Source organism: Ranitomeya imitator, chromosome 8 (genome assembly GCF_032444005.1).
Source record: "Ranitomeya imitator isolate aRanImi1 chromosome 8, aRanImi1.pri, whole genome shotgun sequence".
NCBI classification, from domain to species: domain Eukaryota; kingdom Metazoa; phylum Chordata; class Amphibia; order Anura; family Dendrobatidae; genus Ranitomeya; species Ranitomeya imitator.
The window spans coordinates 188590171-188611465 of record NC_091289.1 but is presented as its reverse complement, the minus strand read 5'-3'; the positions used below and the strand labels follow the sequence as shown (position 1 = coordinate 188611465).

The 21295-nt window shown below is 45.9% G+C and overlaps 1 protein-coding gene across 1 annotated transcript in view; it reads right to left on the bottom strand.

The window, feature by feature from the left end:
• Positions 1-20793, bottom strand: part of CACHD1 (cache domain containing 1) — a 144391-nt gene extending 123598 nt beyond the window's left edge. Inside the window, exon 1 of the mRNA XM_069738196.1 lies at positions 20451-20793. Within this exon, the coding sequence (XP_069594297.1) occupies positions 20451-20618 (168 nt within the window). The 5' untranslated portion in view covers positions 20619-20793. The remainder of the gene's footprint in view (positions 1-20450) is intronic.
• Between the last annotated feature and the right edge of the window lie 502 nt (positions 20794-21295).

Below are 21295 nucleotides of genomic sequence, written 5' to 3'. Positions count from 1 at the left end.
CTTTGAGGACATCTGGTCAATTTTCCCCTTTCCCTTATGTCCTGGGAGGTTCTTGACGGTTCCCTGCTTGACAAACTTCCTAATAATGGCAGCACGGTGGCTCAGTAGCTAGCACTGCAGCCTTGCAGTGCTGGGGTCCTGGGTTCAAACCCCACCAAGGACAACATCTGCAAGGAGTTTGTATGGTCTCTCCGTGTTTGCGTGGGTTTCCTCCTGGTTCTCCGGGTTCCTCCCACATTCCAAAGACATCCTGATAGGGATTCTAGAATGTGAGCCCCATTGGGGACAGTGATGATAATGTGTGCAAACTGTAAAGCGCTGCGGAATATGTTAGCGCTATATAAAAATAAAGATTATTTTATTACTAATAACATTGCGCACGGTCGAAACTGGGATACCAAAGTACCAAGATACCTTTTGGAAGTCTTGTGTATGCAAATAATAGCAGTTGTGATGTCCTCAGACAGCTCCTTAGCCTTCACCATTGTGACAAAAAGGAACAGGCCTACCATGTGGCTTTTAAAAACTCTGAAGTCATCATTCATTGGCCAATTCATGTCACATGGGCACGGACAATTAATCACAGGTGATTCCCATTTGTGATTTATCACAGGTGAGTCACAATGTGTTTCCATACTAATTTAAATGTAAAGGCGCCAATACCAGGGCCACCGCAGCTTCAGCTTTTGCTATTTTTCCCTCCAATTTTAGTTTAATTTATTGTTTATCATTTGCTCTTTTGTATTTAACATGAGTGGTCTGTACAGGAAAACTCACTTCATTCATTTTTCTTAGGACATAATACACATTATGTACTTACACTTCATGGGAAAGTTTTTTTTATTTTTATTTTAGAGCAATTAATAAGAAAGTTGCAAAAGTAATCACACCCTGCAAACTAGTGCCTGAAACCAGTGGATGGATCCCATATGCCCACAGCTGCTGAAAGCCCCGGCAAGAAATGCAGTCGTTCCACATTCCTCATGTAAGAGCGAAGAGAGAGGGGGATTATTGGAGGAATGTGCTGCGGATCCGTCACAGCAAAGGTAGAGAAAGACCCCGACACAACCGATAAGGATACGAGGCCGCCAGATTCATCTCCGTGTCTGATCCGGGGCGAGCAGGTTCCTGCGGCCACAATGGTTCACCTCAACTAAACCCTCAGCCACAACTGCGCAGCCACAGACGTCTATAGCAAAACGAAACACAAATAAAAAGGGAAATTATTTATTATTTGGCCTCAGACAAAATCCAGATTATTGTCAGATTCAGATATTTATCTACAAGATGGAAATGAGAACAGAAAAGATGTTGGAATATAGTCTGGGAAAATACAAGTAAACCCGACATTCTCATAAATACGGTACTACATATGATAAGGCTGCTAATGGAAACGTAACGTAATGTATGTACACAGTGACTGCACCAGCAGAATAGTGAGTGCAGCTCTGGAGTATAATACAGGATGTAACTCAGGATCAGTAATGTACTGTATGTACACAGTGACTGCACCAGCAGAATAGTGAGTGCAGCTCTGGAGTATAATACAGGAGGTAACTCAGGATCAGTAATGTAATGTATGTACACAGTGACTGCACCAGCAGAATAGTGAGTGCAGCCCTGGGGTATAATACAGGATGTAACTCAGGATCAGTAATGTAATGTATGTACACAGTAACTGCATCAGCAGAATAGTGAGTGCAGCTCTGGAGTATAATACAGGATGTAACTCAGGATCAGTAATGTAATGTATGTACACAGTGACTGCACCAGCAGAATAGTGAGTGCAGCTCTGGGGTATAATACAGGATGTAACTCAGGATCAGTAATGTAATGTATGTACACAGTGACTGCACCAGCAGAATAGTGAGTGCAGCTCTGGGGTATAATACAGGAGGCAACTCAGGATCAGTAATGTAATGTATGTACACAGTGACTGCACCAGCAGAATAGTGAGTGCGGCTCTGGCGTATAATACAGGATGTAACTCAGGATCAGTAATGTAATGTATGTACACAGTGACTGCACCAGCAGAATAGTGAGTGCAGCTCTGGGGTATAATACAGGATGTAACTCAGGATCAGTAATGTATGTACACAGTGACTGCACCAGCAGAATAGTGACTGCAGCTCTGGAGTATAATACAGGAGGTAACTCAGGATCAGTAATGTAATGTATGTACACAGTGACTGCACCAGCAGAATAGTGAGTGCAGCTCTGGGGTATAATACAGAATGTAACTCAGGATCAGTAATGTATGTACACAGTGACTGCACCAGCAGAATAGTGAGTGCAGCTCTGGGGTATAATACAGGATGTAACTCAGGATCAGTAATGTATGTACACAGTGCATGCACCAGCAGAATAGTGAGTGCAGCTCTGGGGTATAATACAGGATGTAACTCAGGATCAGTAATGTATGTACACAGTGACTGCACCAGCAGAATAGTGAGTGCAGCTCTGGGGTATAATACAGGATGTAACTCAGGATCAGTAATGTATGTACACAGTGCATGCACCAGCAGAATAGTGAGTGCAGCTCTGGAGTATAATACAGGATGTAACTCACAATTAGTAATGTAATGTATGTACACAGTGACTGCACCAGCAGAATAGTGAGTGCAGCTCTGGAGTATAATACAGGATGTAATTCAGGATCAGTAATGTAATGTATGTACACAGTGCATGCACCAGCAGAATAGTGAGTGCAGCTCTGGAGTATAATACAGGATGTAACTCACAATTAGTAATGTAATGTATGTACACAGTGACTGCATCAGCAGAATAGTGAGTGCAGCTCTGGAGTATAATACAGGATGTAACTCAGGATCAGTAATGTAATGTATGTACACAGTGCATGCACCAGCAGAATAGTGAGTGCAGCTCTGGAGTATAATACAGGATGTAACTCACAATTAGTAATGTAATGTATGTACACAGTGACTGCACCAGCAGAATAGTGAGTGCAGCTCTGGAGTATAATACAGGATGTAACTCACAATTAGTAATGTAATGTTCCATAAACAATTTGAGCTTATTTTTACCCCCATCAAGCTCCATACCCGGGCAGTCTCGTCATCACACCTCCGCAGTAGCTAATTGCACTCACTTATAATAACTCACTGTTGTGAGGTGCCAGTTGGGTAATTGCACCTTTCATTACCTGCCTGTAAAAATAAAACAGAGCCCTGGAGCCAATCATCAAGGTAGATGTGATAAGATGGACGGTCCCTCTAAAGGTACCGTCACACTAAGCGACGCTGCAGCGATACCGACAACGATCCGGATCGCTGCAGCGTCGCTGTTTGGTCGCTGGAGAGCTGTCACACAGACCGCTCTCCAGCGACCAACGATGCCGGTAACCAGGGTAAACATCGGGTAACTAAGCGCAGGGCCGCGCTTAGTAACCCGATGTTTACCCTGGTTACCATCCTAAAAGTTAAAAAAAACAAACACTACATACTTACCTTCAGCTGTCTGTCCTCCAGCGCTGTGCTCTGCACTCCTCCTGTACTGGCTGTGTGAGCACAGCGGCCGGAAAGCAGAGCGGCGACGTCACCGCTCTGCTTTCCGGCTGACCGACGCTCACAGCCAGTACAGGAGGAGTGCAGAGCACAGCGCTGGAGGACAGACAGCTGAAGGTAAGTATGTAGTGTTTGTTTTTTTTTACTTTTAGGATGGTAACCAGGGTAAACATCGGGTTACTAAGCGCGGCCCTGCGCTTAGTTACCCGATGTTTACCCTTGTTACCAGTGAAGACATCGCTGAATCGGTGTCACACACGCCGATTCAGCGATGTCTACGGGGAGTCCAGCGACCAAATAAAGTTCTGGACTTTCTTCCCCGACCAGCGACAGCACAGCAGGGGCCTGATCGCTGCTGCCTGTCACACTGGACGATATCGCTAGCCAGGACGCTGCAACGTCACGGATCGCTAGCGATATCGTCTAGTGTGACGGTACCTTTAGGGCAGAGGTCCCCAACTCCAGTCCTCAAGGCCCACCAACATGTCATGTTTTCAGGATTTCCTTTGCATTGCACAGGTGATGCAATTATTACCTGGGCAAAACTAAGGAAATCCTGAAAACATGACATGTTGGTGGGCCTTGAGGACTGGAGTTGGGGACCTCTGCTTTAGGGTACCGTCACACAGTGGCATTTTGATCGCTACGACGGCACGATTTGTGACGTTCCAGCGATATATCCGTGACGTTCCAGCGATCTCGCTGTGTCTGACACGCTCCTGCGATCAGGGACCCCGCTGAGAATCGTACGTCGTAGCAGATCGTTTGAAACTTTCTTTCGTCGTCTAGTGTCCCGCTGTGGCGGCATGATCGCATGGTGTAACAAAGGTGTGCACAATATTGTATACGATGTGCGCATAGTAACCAACGGCTTCTACATCGCACATACGTCATGAAATTATCGCTCCAGCGTCGTACATTGCAAAGTGTGACAGCAGTCTACGACGCTGGAGCGATATTGTTACGACGCTGGAGCGTCACGGATCGTGCCGTTGTAGCGATCAAAATGCCACTGTGTGATGGTACCCTTAGCACAGGCTGATGGGGGGCATACACAGGAGGGTACATTATTATGGGAGTCGTTCACTTGTCTAATGGATACCTGGTCATAGATAATAAGTACTTGATAGTAAGTGATCTTGGAACAGTCATGACACAGATCTGCCATGTTGGTTCTTTTTGGGTGTTTGTAATAGACTATTGGGGTGTCCTCATATGACCAGGCGCCTCCACAGAATGAATGTGGACCACTGCGCAAAGAGCAGTTTTAGGTGATGGACATCCGACATGGCGCACTTTAAAGGGTCTATACCACTTTGGACAATTAATGGCATTAGAAAGGCGCCCCACTAAGGAAGCAGACTCCTACACAAGTGAATACAAATCTGCACCTCTCTATTCCTGGTGGTGCGAGACGGGACCCCATTACTGTGGATATGGTGGGAATATTCCCTATAAAACTTTCCTAAAACCCAGAAAAATCACCAAGCCTACCCAGGCCAAAAGAAAATCTCCCAGCTTTCCCCAAAAGAGAAGAAACTAGTAAACTACTGAAAAGAAATACTAACTTTTTTGGAAGGGGGAGGGGAGACTGTTGCGTTTTTGCAACAGAGAGAAAGCATTGGCGAGTCTGGTTGCCCACCGGGCGAGGAGTTTGAGCGCCGCCGTCCTTCTTGCTTATGCAAAGCCTCAGCTGGTGGTGCAGAGAATAAAAACTGTTAACAAACGTGGAGCTCTTGTATGGCGGCCAATAACAATGTTGTGTGCATTCCCGAGTCGCCTCTTCTGTCCCCACGTCCAGCCCGACTCCCACCATTATCCACCATTCAGCCCTGAAACCTATACGTTCCCCTCGTCACACACAAGCGAGAGCTCCAGGGTTGCACAATGGCTCCTTGGCTCATTCACAGCAACAAAGCATTCTTTCATGAGGACAGCATGCCTATTAAATGCAACCTAATAAAGTGCGCACATATTCAGTGCGGAGAGGGGGATTCGGTGCTAACCGGCTCTTGGTATCTAGTGACTAAGCAGGAGGGGGCTGCAGAGGAAGCTGGGGACCGCTATCATCATTTGTTGGGGGGTTTTGTGTCATTTTTGGTGCTTTAAGCACTTTTTTCATTTGTACCAAATTCTTTTTACCGTATTTGTGCCCATTTGGATGTCATTTTATATATATATATATATATATATATATATATATATATATATATATATATATATATATATATATATATATATATATATATATATATATATATATTCGCCTGTTTTGTTTTTTTTTAGGTTTTCCATTTTCCAGATGTTTGCCACCGATTCATCCATTGTAACTTTTCATAAAGTTGCACAAATTTTGTGCACATGTAATCCAGCCCCCTGATAAGAGAGGATTTATGTTTTTTTTTTTCATACAACAGGACATTTCATGCAAATACTAAGAATCGCATGCTACTTTTGATCTTTTGACTATTTGCTATAAAAAGTTGGAAAAAAAATGTTTAAAAGCAAAAAAAAATTTTTTTTTTATTTTTATTTGCGCACAATTCACTAACCGCATGCGCCATTTTGAGGAATTTGGAGCCAAAAAAAGGTCAAAGAACTATAACACGCAAATGATGATTAGGGATATATCACGTGGAACTCACAACTGTGCAAACATTTCTGGCATAGAAAGAAAAATATCAAATATCGAGGAGGAGGAAGAGGTGAAACTGCAATACATTTACAACTTTATATATTTAAAAGGTTGCAATTATTGAATCTGCCACAAACATCCGAGTTACAAAACTCATGTTCACAATGGCAGAAAAAAAAAGACAAATAAAAGAAGGTTAGACTTCAAAATAAGCGCAACTTAAAAGAAAGCATGAAAATAAAACAACGTGTGATTTCTGAAATCTCATAGCCTTTGCTGGTACTGTAAAAGGCAACTTAAAAATTGCATTTAAAGAAAAAAAAATTCAGCAAAAAACAAAAAAACACATGTGAACGTAATAACTATATTTATGCAAGTTTTGCAAAATGCAGACAAGGCCTCATACAGATCTAAGTGCGACCGCAATATAAGCAGATAGTTGAGAGTCCCTGGACAAAAACCCTCCATGTCTAAGCGCGGCCCGGAGCACTAATGTGGTCACCATTCACCGTGATTGCGAGGCTTTGGTGAGACGAGCGCTTTAATCATTGCACAAACCCAAAACCGGCCTCTAATGGTGGTGAGAACAAGCAGACTCCCGCTCCCCCATCAAAAAAAAAAATCAGTACAAAAAAAAACTGCGGCTGAGATCAGGTATAATTAGGAGTGACGGAAACCTAAGCCATGATGATACAACATCTGGATGACATTTGTCTTGCGCGCTGGAGAATGTGCTGTCGGCCATGTTTAGCGCTTTCTGTAGCTCATGGGTTGCATTACAGGAACTGTTCGTAATACTTTTGACCCCCCCCCCCCCCCCCAGAGAATTTAAGACGGGCATTCACGTTTGTCATGTTTTTCAGAAAACAAACCTCTAAATTAAAGGTAAACTTTAAAGGTGAATCCTGACTTGTGTGAGGCGTCAGAAACCCGTCTGCGTGTTCTTGGACTGGCATGGCAATGGAAGCGACTTCAAGGCTGGTGATTAAGATAAGCGACTACAAGACACAAGGCGCCGCTGATCGTGACGTTCCCGACTTCTGTTGGAATCAGAATTGCATATAACGGAGGATGAGGACACGCTGCCCACTGCGTTGTGCGAACCCGATAAACGGACTACGTTACACCGCGGCATAATGCGGTGTAGCGCAGTCCGTTAACGCTGCCATTACTTGCAATGGCGAATGCATCGCTATTGCACGCCCACAATGGCGTCATTGAGTATCACCGCTAGAGCACTGCTAGCGCAGATGGAACTAGCAGATGCTCCATCTGCGCTAGCGCAGTGACAAAGTCGGCATTTGCGTTAGTGCAGTCCGTTTAACGGATTTGTTGAACGGACTGCACAATGCAAGTGTGAACCTACTACAGAGCCATAGGGACTCCATGTGCCGCCATATACATGATTTTTTTTTTTTTGTCTGCGGCCATCTCATGTCTATAGGATGAGCCCAAATGTTCTAGGAACTTAACTGTTGACGGATCTGTGAAATCTTCCGCTTCCTCTAACTGGTGATAGTGGCGGGAAGCAGACCCTTTTTTTTAATTAATAATTTAATCTTTTTTTTTTTTTTTCTTTTTTTTTAAATGGTCCTAGGTTAATAAAAATGTTTTTAAATATTAAAAGAAGGGACAGTTAAAAGTTTCTCCACGCCATCCAGGGTTTGGTCAATGCGGTTGTTCACAGCGATTTCTAAGCCGTCAGCTTATCAGTCCCAGCGCAGCTTAAGAGACAAAACGACTGACATATTTGGATTTTCGGCTGTTAATAATTCACCCTGACTAGCTATGATTTCTGCGAGAAGCCAGCAGAACGCAGCCGCGAGTGAAGGGGGACAGCTAATTACCCGCCAATCCACCTTGCCGCAGCGCGCTGGCGCAACTTTTATCTACGCAGGACAGCTGCACGAGCGCGTTTGAAGTGAAAATGTCACTCTTGGCTAATGCAGGCAGACTTACATCACTAATGATGGCTCACACTTTGAAGACGGGACTCAAAGCCTAATTAAAAATTCTAATTCTGTCTCCTCCGCGCCGCTCGTTTGAACTGCCTTCCCACTTGGAGCACTTTCAAAAAAAAAAAAATTATTTTTTTTGTTACATGCATGAAACTAAAAATGTCCAAGTAGAATGAAACAAACAAACAAAAAAAACCCCAGGGCAACAGTCCTTTACTTTCACAGCGTCCCTCCAGAGAGGATTGTGTTTGCAGCGAGCCCAGGAGACCATCGAGTGGCACAGCAGGAATGGCGCTGGACGATTCCTACGATGTCCAGTATCTGTCCTGGGACACGGTAGGTAATAGCCGCCATCTGCGCACAATTTTCTGGGGGTTGCCATTCATGAGAGTGGGGCCCACTAGTGCACAGTGGACCGCAGACAAAGGTTTCCAAAAACTAATGACAAATACCAATGGCGGAACGCTTTTTGTTTGGTTTTTTTAAGAAATTTTGGCCAAGCCATGTAGGGTCAGAAATTTTTTGGAACTACAAAATGTAAAACACAAATACATATGTATTATAATATTATATATACAGCGCCAAATAATACCGCCAAACACCGCTCAGACAATATTACCAACCCAGGGTCCAGATAAAGATCTTTTTATGCCGGGATCAGACGGGCGCATTTCACGGTCCGTATAATGACAGCAGGTCACCAATCCAATCGCGAAGTTAAAGCCTCATGGGCACGTGGTATGGAGACCCTCGGTCAGTCCAAGCAATGCTGATAATATTCGCCAGCACTGTGACTCAGTGGTTAGCGCTAAACATGGGGGCTCAGTGGTTAGCTCTATACATGGTGGCTCAGTGGTTAGCACAGCAGACTTGCAGCACCGGAGTCCTGGGTTCCAATCCCACCAAGGACAACATCTAGGGACTTTGTATGTTCTCCCCCGTGTGTGCGTGCGTTTCCTCCCACACTCCAAAGACATACTGATAGGGATTCTAGATTATGAGCCCCCAATGGGGACAGTGATGAGGTCTATACAGCGCTATACAATTATAATATACGGATTGTGATATATGCCAGTCTGATCCCGGCTTTTGATGGGCAGATTTTGGGGCATCACGAGAGAACCAGTGATGACCCAGATTGACCGGTCTCACTTTATGGCTTTTTTTTTACATTGCTACACGGGCCAGTAATCAGGTAAAAGGGATATTAGAATATCGGCCTGTGTGACAGGGGCCTTAAAATAAGGTTTTCTTACAAGGGCAGGTAAATTGTTCACAACAAGTGCTAATTGATGATATAGAAATTCATCATTGCATTTTTTGTTGTTTTTTTTGTAAGAAAGTTTGCCATCTGTTTCTTTAACTTTACATATGGCCCCAGTATGGGTGTACAAAAAACCAAACTAACGCCCATATACTCATTCATCCATCTGCCGCCTCTCCGCCCCGCCGGCCGTGTCTCCCATCGGTCGGTCTCCTCTCCTTCCCTTTCAGGGCGGTGGTCGGCGCATAGAACCAGCGATTTGCCGCAGCAGTCACATGCCGATCACACCATATGGAAAGGAGACAGGTAACGGGCCCCGCCAGCAAGAGCGATAATGGGGGATCAGCGGATGAGTGTCAGCCATTTCTTATTTTGAGTAATGTTGGACTTTTTTTATTTTACATATCATAATCCACATTTAAAAAAACAAAAATGAGTAATCTTCCGATTTTCACATTGACCTCCAGGTTTAGGCACATACTTTCTGTCCTTTCAGTAATAGTTTTCAGCAGTCTCATTATCATCAAAGACAGGATTACAATGACCGGATAACACATCAGCTAATAACGCTGGATCCATCAATCACAATAGGTGATGTCACAGCTCACATTCTCCTCCTCTCTGCACAATCTCATTAGATCTATGCTTCAGTGCAAAAGAAAGGGTCCATTGTGGTTAACGTACATGTGGATTTCCTGAAAATAACAGGAAGTTAATGTCTAAAAAAAAGCAGCAGTGGCCAGTGGGAAAATTGCAAGATAATCGATATACAAAAAAAATAATAATAATAATTGCAAATATAAAAAACTTATTAAAGGTCATTTTATGATGACATATTCCCTTTAAGGGTCGTAAAGCAGAATAAAGGCCAAGTTCCAAGTTCACAGGTTGAGTGCCGTTACCTCTGCAGCAGCAGCAGCAAGAATTATCAGATGGTCGCCCTGTGGGCAATGGTCGAGAACGATCGTCCACACATTCAGGCAAACATTTCCCAGAGTAAATAATACCGCCATACAGTAACCAATAGAACGAATCTATAGTAGCCACAAGACACTCGATAAATGTTATACACCATAATACCGCCAACGTGCGGCCCGACAACGTCTAAGTAGTGAGGAAGAACATAGTGAAAAATTTCGGGGTCTAGAAGAGCAAGGGGTTCAAATATAAAAGTTCCTGAAGGTCAAGGTCAGCGAACATTTACATGCTCTGCCCTTTAGTTGCTCCCGATTTTCCAGTTGCTTGCGGGTGGCACAACAGAAAAACGAAGCCCTGGGCAACTGCCTATTTTGTCAACCCAAGTAATACAATCTGGGACACAAATTTGGTGACTGCCTTAAATCCTTTTCATGATCATAGAATTTTTAATCTACCTTTTTCCAGGTGGACGCTTATTGCCGCGCTGTATAAATACCTGCAGGCGATCAGCTCGCTTTAAGTGTAACGTAAACATTATGAGACTTTTCTAATCGCCGGATCAACTCGTATTTTCAGTTCATCAACTAATTTCCACATCCATTATCAAAGCCGTCGACTTCAATTACACAGTGCGGTCTCAGCAAAATCAGACATCAAACTGGGGAAGCAAGATGGCAGACCCCACAACCGAGCAAGAGGAGGTCCCTTTAATGCAAAATCATGCAGTAAAAGGGCAGAGGAATCATCTCATGGGTCAATGTAATGGCGTCAACCATTAGGAGTTTATTCTATGGTTAAAATACAAATAGCTGCAAAACTATATGATCCCCTCAACTGTGCTTAGAAACATTCTCATTTACACCTAGTAGATAAACTGTTCACAACCCTACACAGCAACACATCTCATAAAAAGTTGACACTATATTATAAATATACAGTCGTTGCCCAAAGTGCTGGTACCCCTGAAACTGTTCCAGAAAATAAAGCATTTCTCCCAGAAAATTATTATTTCCTTGGTATGTATTGGAACACACACACACAAAAAAAACAGAACAAAGTGCAAATTGGACATAATTTCACACAAAACTCCAAAAATGGTCCAGACAAAATTGTTTGACACCTTTCCAAAATTGTGTGTGTGAACAACTTTGTTTCGAGAATGTGATGCTCATTCAAACTCACCTGTGGCAAGTAACAGGTGTGGGCAACATGAAAATCACACCTGAAACCAGATTTTAAAAAAAGGAGAGAAGTTGACTCAAGCTTCGCATTGTGTGTCTGTGTGTGCCACGCTAAACACCGAGAACAGAAAGAGGAGAAGAGGACTGTCTGAGGACTTGAGAACCAAAATTTAAAAAAAATATAAACAATCTTCGGGGATCTTGATGTTCCTTTGTCTGCGGTGCACAATATAATCTATAAATTTGCAAGGTTACAATGCAGGACAATCTGGATGGTGGATAAGCAGCCCCAATCAAGTTCTAAAGAAATTCATACTGTCCTGCAGGCTGAGGGTGCATCAGTGTTAGTACAAAAAAATCCATCCACATGTTCCAGGAGGGCCCCACTGCTGTCACACAGACATAGAAAAGGTAGACTACAGTTTGCAAAAATGTACGCAAGCCAAAATCCTTCATGGAAAGCATTTTGTGGATAGATGAGACCAAGATAGAGTTTTTTTTGTAAAGCACATCATTCTACTGTTTAACAAAAATGGAATAAGGCCTACAAAGAAAATAACAGTACCTACAGTCAAATATGGTGGAGGTTCAAACATGTTTTGGGGTTATTTGCTTCCTCTGGCAATGAGTGCCTTGACTGTATGCAAGGCATCATGAAATCTGAAGATTACCAAAGGGTTTCGGGTCGCACTGTAATGCCCAGCGTCAGTAAGTTGGGTTTGTGTCCTAGATCGTGAATCTTCCAGCAGGACAATGTCCAAAACATACTTCAAGAAGCCCCCATAAATGGATGAAACAAAGTGCTGGAGAGTTCAGAAGTGGCAGCGATGAGTCCGGATCTAAATCCCATTTATCACCTGTGGAGAGACCTTAAAATTGCTGTTGGGAGAAGGCGCCTTCACATACCGAGACGGGGAGCAGTTTGCAGAAAAAGAAGAATGGTCAGAAATTCCATTTGAGAGGTGTAAGAAGCTTGCTGATTGATTGCAGTTATTTATTCCAAAGGGTGGCAACCAAATATTAAGTTGAGGGGGACAACAATATTGTCCAGACCGTTTTGGGGGTTTTATGTGAAATTATGTCCAATTTGCCTTTTTTTCCCCATGTTGATCCAATATATGTGATACATTTCTGACTGCTGGGGGTCCCGCTTATCACTACTATGAGGGTCCTCTGCCCCTTTTAGAATTAACTGGCAGTCACGTATGCGTGCTACAGCCTCATGAATGAGAAGAGGGAGCTGGATTTTAACAACACCCCAGATGTGTGATGTACTCATTCTCTGATAGCAAGCAGAGATATTGATATTGAAAAACAAGGTATTTTCAAAAGGGTTTTTTTTGTTTGTTTGCTCCAGTCTCCAGTCTCCTATGCATTGCGGCAAAACTGCAGTAAACACCAAAAATGCAAACTTCTGTTTGGTAATAAAGTCTCAGTGAAAGTGGTTGTTGTAATCCCATGGTCTTGTAGTGTCAAAGTGGTCTCTGCTGCGATTTATACAAAATCCATAAGGTGTGACCAAAGCCCAAGAACACCAGTGCAGAATCACCCAGAGAGATTTCCATCAACGATTGATTTGTCTCTCTGGCTCATCTATGTTTTGCCTGGTCCAGTCCAATCTGCTGAATGATCTTCCGTATAGTCCATAGTGTCTCGATATTTGCCCGTCACAATCCTCGCCGCCTGTCACGACTGCGTGTCACGTCATCTATTCCTGGCATCATAAATTATTCAGTATACCAAGCCGATGACACATATACATTGTATCACAGACGATAGCAAGATAAATATTTACAAAACTAATCTTAACCTGTTACATTGTATTAAACATTGTAAAATATCCAAAACATCCCTAAATTAAAAAGGATCTCACAGATATTATCCCCCCACACATCTGCAAAGCAGACAACAGGACAAGGTGTGAATGAGTGAGGACAAAGGCAGATCACAGGGGGCTTATGGCACAAGGAGGGTGTGAAGAGGCAGGAAAGCTGGCCACTAGAAAGATAAAAGGCCATTTGGGGGCGACCCCCTGCTGGCTGCTGAGCAATGCAGGCCTGCTAATCTCCAAAGCCTTTAAAACTTAATTGACTTCAGTTTTCTATACAGTCCCTTTCATTTTGCTTTTATTTTGTGCTGTGAGCAAATAAGATATTATAATGGGGATGACTGGGAGGAATTACAGCCACCAGGGTGCTGGAGATTATATCATATATTACAAACTGGATAATCAGGAGGAAGGATTATATAATACTTGCAAGTCTCCAGCCATGTGTGTGCATTTCTATACCTTATTGCATCTCAAATATGCAGACTCTTGATCTCATATCTGTATCTCATGTGAGCGAGAGAGAGAGCGAGAGAGCCGAGCCACAGAGAGAGCGAGCGCGAGAGCTGAGCCACACAGACAGAGAGCGAGCGAGAGAGCCGAGCCACAGAGAGAGAGCGAGAGAGCCGAGCCACAGACAGAGAGCGAGCGCGAGAGCTGAGCCACACAGACAGAGAGCGAGCAAGAGAGCCGAGCCACAGAGAGAGCGAGCGCGAGAGCTGAGCCACACAGAGAGCGAGCGAGAGAGCCGAGCCACAGAGAGAGAGAGAGCGAGAGAGCCGAGCCACAGACAGAGAGCGAGCGCGAGAGCTGAGCCACACAGACAGAGAGCGAGCAAGAGAGCCGAGCCACAGAGAGAGAGAGAGCGAGAGAGCCGAGCCACAGACAGAGCGAGCAAGCAAGAGAGCCGAGCCACAGACAGAGAGCGAGCAAGAGAGCCGAGCCACAGACAGAGAGCGAGCAAGAGAGCCGAGCCACAGACAGAGAGCGAGCAAGAGAGCCGAGCCACAGACAGAGAGCGAGCAAGAGAGCCGAGCCACAGACAGAGAGCGAGCAAGAGAGCCGAGTCACAGACAGAGCGAGCAAGAGAGCCGAGCCACAGAGAGCGAGCAAGAGAGCCGAGCCACAGACAGAGAGCGAGCAAGAGAGCCGAGCCACAGACAGAGAGCGAGCAAGAGAGCCGAGCCACAGAGAGCGAGCAAGAGAGCCGAGCCACAGAGAGCGAGCAAGAGAGCTGAGCCACAGACAGAGAGCAAGAGAACCGAGCTAGAGAGCTGAGCCACAGAGACAGAGCCACAGCGCCGAGATATGAGATACTAAAATCATAGAAAAAGTTCTAATCGCTTCATGTATCTTACTTTATCTCTGTACTTCGTATCCAAACTCGTTTCTAAAAATATAAGTTACAGAGAAGAAATGCACAAAAAGAGGACAGGTACAAAAAGAAAGATGAAAGATACATATAGAGAAAAGATACACAAAGAGAAAGGCGATACAAGATACAACAGAGTTATAATACTATATAGAGAAAAAGATGAGATAAGATACTGCAAGATGAGATAGAAGAAACAAAATCCATGGAGAAGATAAGAGGAGAGACATAAAGAAATCTGAAATACATTGAGATTGCAGCAGAGACGGACACATGGTAAGTACAACCCCAGGACAGGGCCCAGCAGGCGAGGAGATTCTTATGACATAGTATATAAGGACCAGAGCGAACGATCACAGCTCATAATTACTGGTGCACACAGCATCAGAAGGGGGTGCTCTATGACGAGAGATTTTGGAGAGCAGAGGACTGCCTTAACTTCCTACATCACATCCATTGACTATCATTGAAACGGATTCTGTCACTTGGACAGCATCAGAATCAGAGAAAAAAAGGCCCCGATTCATCAGTTTATCAATGTTCCTGCATAAAATTGCTTTAAGAACAAAATTTGGGAGCAGTTTGTAAATGGGCAAAAATGTAGCGACTAACAAAGGTGGTATAAATGACTAATCTATTCCAGGCTCTGACTGCAGAATATTTCGAGCGGTGGCACAGATCTTAATGAGTTTGGCGCATTTTACTGGAACGCCGTCTTCATTAAAACCTGCGTACAAAACGCCAGTCTGGATGAACTGGGGCCGCATAGTTGAAATGTGCAATATGTATATTTAAATAGTAACCAGCGGCTGCAGAAAGCAGAGTCTAGAATACTGAGCGGAGGGTTATCTCCCCGCTAAGAAGCCTTGGCCGCAGCACTTCCATTGATCTTTAAATCTCTCACTTCCACCCCTCTCCGCCTCGTGCATGCGATGTGCTGCAGATAAAGTGTAATGTGGAGCAGGTGGGGGGGAAAAGAAACAGAATATTTCATCAGGTCAGACAAGTGCAGCCCAAAAGCGTCACTGAACCTGGATCCTCGGCTGAATATGAAACCCCGGGATGCATGGGGCGGTGGGGGGAGATTTCTGCCCAATTGTTTCAAGTAACAAATTGAATATACCAGAAAAAGGAGGAAAGAAAAAAGCGAAAATCACAATTCAGAGATGGATTTGAGGCTGCAAACAACACAAACAGGTCACTATACACCGACGACGGCAAGAACACCACCGGGTACCGCAGAACACAAGAGACTCTCCAGCTGTGGGACTACAACCTCCATCATGCCCCAACAACTTGGGGCTTTCCAGCTGCTGTGCAACAATTATTTGCCGGCTGTAATATGCGGCTCTCCAGCAGCTGTGTCACTACAACTCCCAGCATGCCATGGCAACCGCAGCTGCTGCATCACTACAACTCCCAGCATCCCTGGACAAGCTACAGGTTCTAAATCCACAGCAATTGGGGATTCACAGGTTCAGGATCGTTGCTATACGGCTTTAAATATTCGCAACAAGGAAGAAATCCTGTAGGATCCAATTTTCCGATTGCTGCAAATGCGGGCAACCTTCTGATACATTGTTGCAAATCTAACTATATATAGAACACATAAATCAATGCACAGTGATTAGCAAGAAGTTCTGCAGCAGTTGTGTGACGTGTCGCTTATAATATAGGAAACACTTTGGCTTTAGGATAATGTTTTCAGCAATATGACCACAAAATGCAGGAAAAATAATGTAACAATAATAAGATCAATAACAATAATGATAATAGCAACAACTATTTTGTGTTTTTTTTCTTGGATTTATAAAACACATATACAGAAGCCTATGAAGAAGAAAAAAAAAACAAAAAAAAACAAAACACGTTTTCTGGAAAAAATACCCCTCACCTCCAAACAACCTTGTGCAGGTATACTTCTATTTGCTGTAGTCTTTTGCATTTGTTCAAATGCACAAACATGGTGTAAAATAAAATAAAAACCGTATACTCACCTTCTTATCTGCCGCCTCCTCTCCTGGTGGTGCCTAGGTCCCCCGCCGGTCTCTGTACATCCCCCTCTTGTTCTACAGCCATGTGACCACAGCAGCCAATCACTGGCCGTGGCAGCGATGTGATGGCAATAGTTGTGGCCAGTGATTGGTAGCAGCTGTCACATGTCTGTCCCCATTGGAAGAAGATGAAGAACGGGGGTCCTCAGCTCTAGGAGTGGAGCGGAGGGATCAGTAGGGGAGTATACATTATTGTATATTTTACACCATACTGTTCCATTAAAAATCAAACTGAGATGGACCACCCCTTTAAATAAAAAGAACAATGAAAATCCAGGATGACATAAATTTGACCGACCAATAAGAATCCATAGTCTGTTCACATGACGAGAGCAAGAAGCAAAAATAATTTACATTATTGAGAGTCTTTAGCAAATGTGGACCCCCCTACCATGACATAACAATCCAATCACAAGGCGCCTTTACTCGTACCGATATCTGACCAATTACTATCCAATCAGATCAAAATCAATTGTTGTACAAATGGCCAACTGATCTGTTGCAACCTGTCCACCAATCACAATGATCTGTAAGATATCTGATAACATCGTCACTGGGGTAGACGGCTTTTATCTTACACCGACCAGAACACAAGGAACAAAGAGTTGGATCAGTGTCCACAATAGATGTGTCAGTAACTGATACATATCTGAGCGGAACAGATTTTAAGTGATCCGATTGGTCGCACAGATCGATTTCCGTCCAATCTCATTTTCCAACTGCAATCAATGCACTTTACGAGCTCCAATCCCGTCCGATTGCCTCCAACGCCGCGATCCCTACGGCCGCCATCTACTGCACCTTCATCCAACGCCACGATCCCTACGGCCGCCATCTACCGCGCCTTCATCCAACGTCACGATCCCTACGGCCGCCATCTACTGGCCTTCATCCAACGCAACAATCCCTACGGCCGCCATCTACTGCGCCTTCATCCAACACCGCGATTCCTACGGCCGCCATCTACTGCGCCTTCATCCAACGCAACGATCTCTACGGCCGCCATCTACTGCGCCTTCATCCAACGTCACGATCCCTACGGCCGCCATCTACTGCACCTTCATCCAACGCCACGATCCCTACAGCCGCCATCTACTGCGCCTTCATCCAACGTCACGATCCCTACGGCCGCCATCTACTGCGCCGTCATCCAACGTCACGATCCCTACGGCCGCCATCTACTGAGCCTTCATCCCAACACTGCGATTCCTACGGCCGCCATCTACTGCGCCTTCATCCAACGCCACAATCCCTACGGCCGCCATCTACTGCGCCTTCATCCAATGCCACGATCCCTACGGCCATCTACTGCGCCTTCATCCAACGCCACGATCCCTACAGCCGCCATCTACTGCGCCTTCATCCAACGCCACAATCCCTACGGCCGCCATCTACTGGCCTTCATCCAATGCCACGATCCCTACAGCCGCCATCTACTGCGCCTTCATCCAACGCCACAATCCCTACGGCCGCCATCTACTGGCCTTCATCCAACGCCACGATCCCTACGGCCACCATCTACTGCGCCTTAATCCAACGCCACGATCCCTACGGCCGCCATCTACTGCGCCTTCATCCAACGCCACGATCCCTACGGCCACCATCTACTGCGCCTTCATCCAACACCACGATCCCTACGGCCGCCATCTACTGCGCCTTCATCTAACGCCACGATCCCTACGGCCGCCATCTACTGCGCCTTCATCCAACACCACGATCCCTACGGCCGCCATCTACTGCGCCTTCATCCAACGCCACGATCCCTACGGCCGCCATCTACTGCGCTTTCATCCAAAGACGCGATCCCTATGGCCGCCATCTACTGCCCCTTCATCCAACGACGCGATCCCTACAGCCTCCATCTACTGTGCCTTCATCCAACGCCGCGATCCCTACGGCCTCCATCTACTGCTCCTTCATCCAACGCCGCGATCCCTACGCCCGCTATCTACTGCGCCTTCATCCAACGCCGCGATCCCTATGGCCTCCATCTACTGTGCCTTCATCCAACGCTGCGATCCCTACGGCCTCCATCTACTGTGCCTTCATCCAACGCTGCGATCCCTACGGCCTCCATCTACTGCGCCTTCATCCAACGCTGCGCCAATCTGCACCTTTCACCTAAAATGCCTGACGCACCAATGTACAATTAAACCAGAATTCCCGGCCACAGGAGATTTTTCCATTTTTAAAAAAAAAAATTTTTTGTAGTTTTCATTTCTGTATCCGGTGGGATTGACAGCGCAGATGCAGAATTTATTGTGACGAGAGCTCCGAAAATCAGAGATTTCCCCGTACCCTTCAGATACGAGGAGACAATAAGTCAGTGACCCCTGAGATTTCCCAGAAGATACAATGTGTCAGATACGAGGAGACAATAAGTCAGTGACCCCCTGAGATTTCCCAGAAGATACAATGTGTCAGATACGAGGAGACAATAAGTCAGTGACCCCTGAGATTTCCCAGAAGATACAATGTATCAGATACGAGGAGACAATAAGTCAGTGCCCCCTGAGATTTCCCAGAAGATACAATGTGTCAGATACGAGGAGACAATAAGTCAGTGACCCCCTGAGATTTCCCAGAAGATACAATGTATCAGATACGAGGAGACAATAAGTCAGTGACCCCCTGAGATTTCCCAGAAGATACAATGTATTAGATACGAGGAGACAATAAGTCAGTGCCCCCTGAGATTTCCCAGAAGATACAATGTATCAGATACGAGGAGACAATAAGTCAGTGACCCCCTGAGATTTCCCAGAAGATACAATGTATCAGATACGAGGAGACAATAAGTCAGTGACCCCCTGAGATTTCCCAGAAGATACAATGTATCAGATACGAGGAGACAATAAGTCAGTGACCCCCTGAGATTTCCCAGAAGATACAATGTATCAGATACGAGGAGACAATAAGTCAGTGACCCCCTGAGATTTCCCAGAAGATACAATGTATCAGATACAAGGAGACAATAAGTCAGTGACCCCTGAGATTTCCCAGAAGATACAATGTATCAGATACGAGGAGACAATAAGTCAGTGACCCCCTGAGATTTCCCAGAAGATACAATGTATCAGATACGAGGAGACAATAAGTCAGTGACCCCCTGAGATTTCCCAGAAGATACAATGTATCAGATACGAGGAGACAATAAGTCAGTGACCCCCTGAGATTTCCCAGAAGATACAATGTGTCAGATACGAGGAGACAATAAGTCAGTGCCCCCTGAGATTTCCCAGAAGATACAATGTATCAGATACGAGGAGACAATAAGTCAGTGCCCCCTGAGATTTCCCAGAAGATACAATGTATCAGATACGAGGAGACAATAAGTCAGTGCCCCCTGAGATTTCCCAGAAGATACAATGTATCAGATACGAGGAGACAATAAGTCAGTGCCCCCTGAGATTTCCCAGAAGATACAATGTATCAGATACGAGGAGACAATAAGTCAGTGACCCCTGAGATTTCCCAGAAGATACAATGTATCAGATACGAGGAGACAATAAGTCAGTGCCCCCTGAGATTTCCCAGAAGATACAATGTATCAGATACGAGGAGACAATAAGTCAGTGACCCCTGAGATTTCCCAGAAGATACAATGTGTCAGATACGAGGAGACAATAAGTCAGTGACCCCCTGAGATTTCCCAGAAGATACAATGTGTCAGATACGAGGAGAAGCAATCACTTGTATTATCTCCGGCCCCTCACCTGCATGGTGTGCGCCCCCAGCTCCTCCGCCGCCAGCCTCCGCATGTGAGCGGCCAGCAGCTGCGCCTCGTCCAGGATGGAGACGTCCGGCTCCGGCCGCGCAGGTGTCCAGAGCCCGGCGGCCGCGGAGCACAGGACGAGCAGCACCGCGCTGCCCCCCGGCCCCATCCTCCGAGCTCCGCTCCAAACTTCTGCGCTCTCAGCCCAAAGTTCCCAGCGGCGACGGCCGGGACCCTGGAGGGGGCATCCGAGGCTCCGGGGACCGCGCTCTGCAGGCGGGGGAGGTCACGGCGGATCCCGGGCGGCTCGTACACTCCAGATCTGCCGGAGTCCCGGAGAAAGTGCGAGCAGAGGCGGAGGGAGGAGGCGGGGAAATCACGGCCCGACACTGAGACCGGGGGAGACTGCCGCCTGGCGGCTCAGGAGGAGACTGCACCCGGGAGTGCACAGGGGAGGAGGGGGACAGAGAAATGGGTGCACAGGGGAGGAGGGGGACAGAGAAAGGGGTGCACAGGGGAGGAGGGGGACAGAGAAAGGAGTGCACAGGGGAGGAGGGGGACAGAGAAAGGGGTGCACAGGGGAGGGGACAGAGAAAGGGGTGCACAGGGGAGGACAGAAAGGAGTGCACAGGGGAGGAGGGGACAGAGAAAGGGGTGCACAGGGGAGGGGACAGAGAAAGGGGTGCACAGGGGAGGACAGAAAGGAGTGCACAGGGGAGGAGGGGACAGAGAAAGGGGTGCACAGGGAAGGGGGACAGAGAAAGGAGTGCACAGGGGAGGAGGGGGACAGAGAAAGGGGTGCACAGGGGAGGAGGGGGACAGAGAAAGGGGTGCACAGGGGAGGAG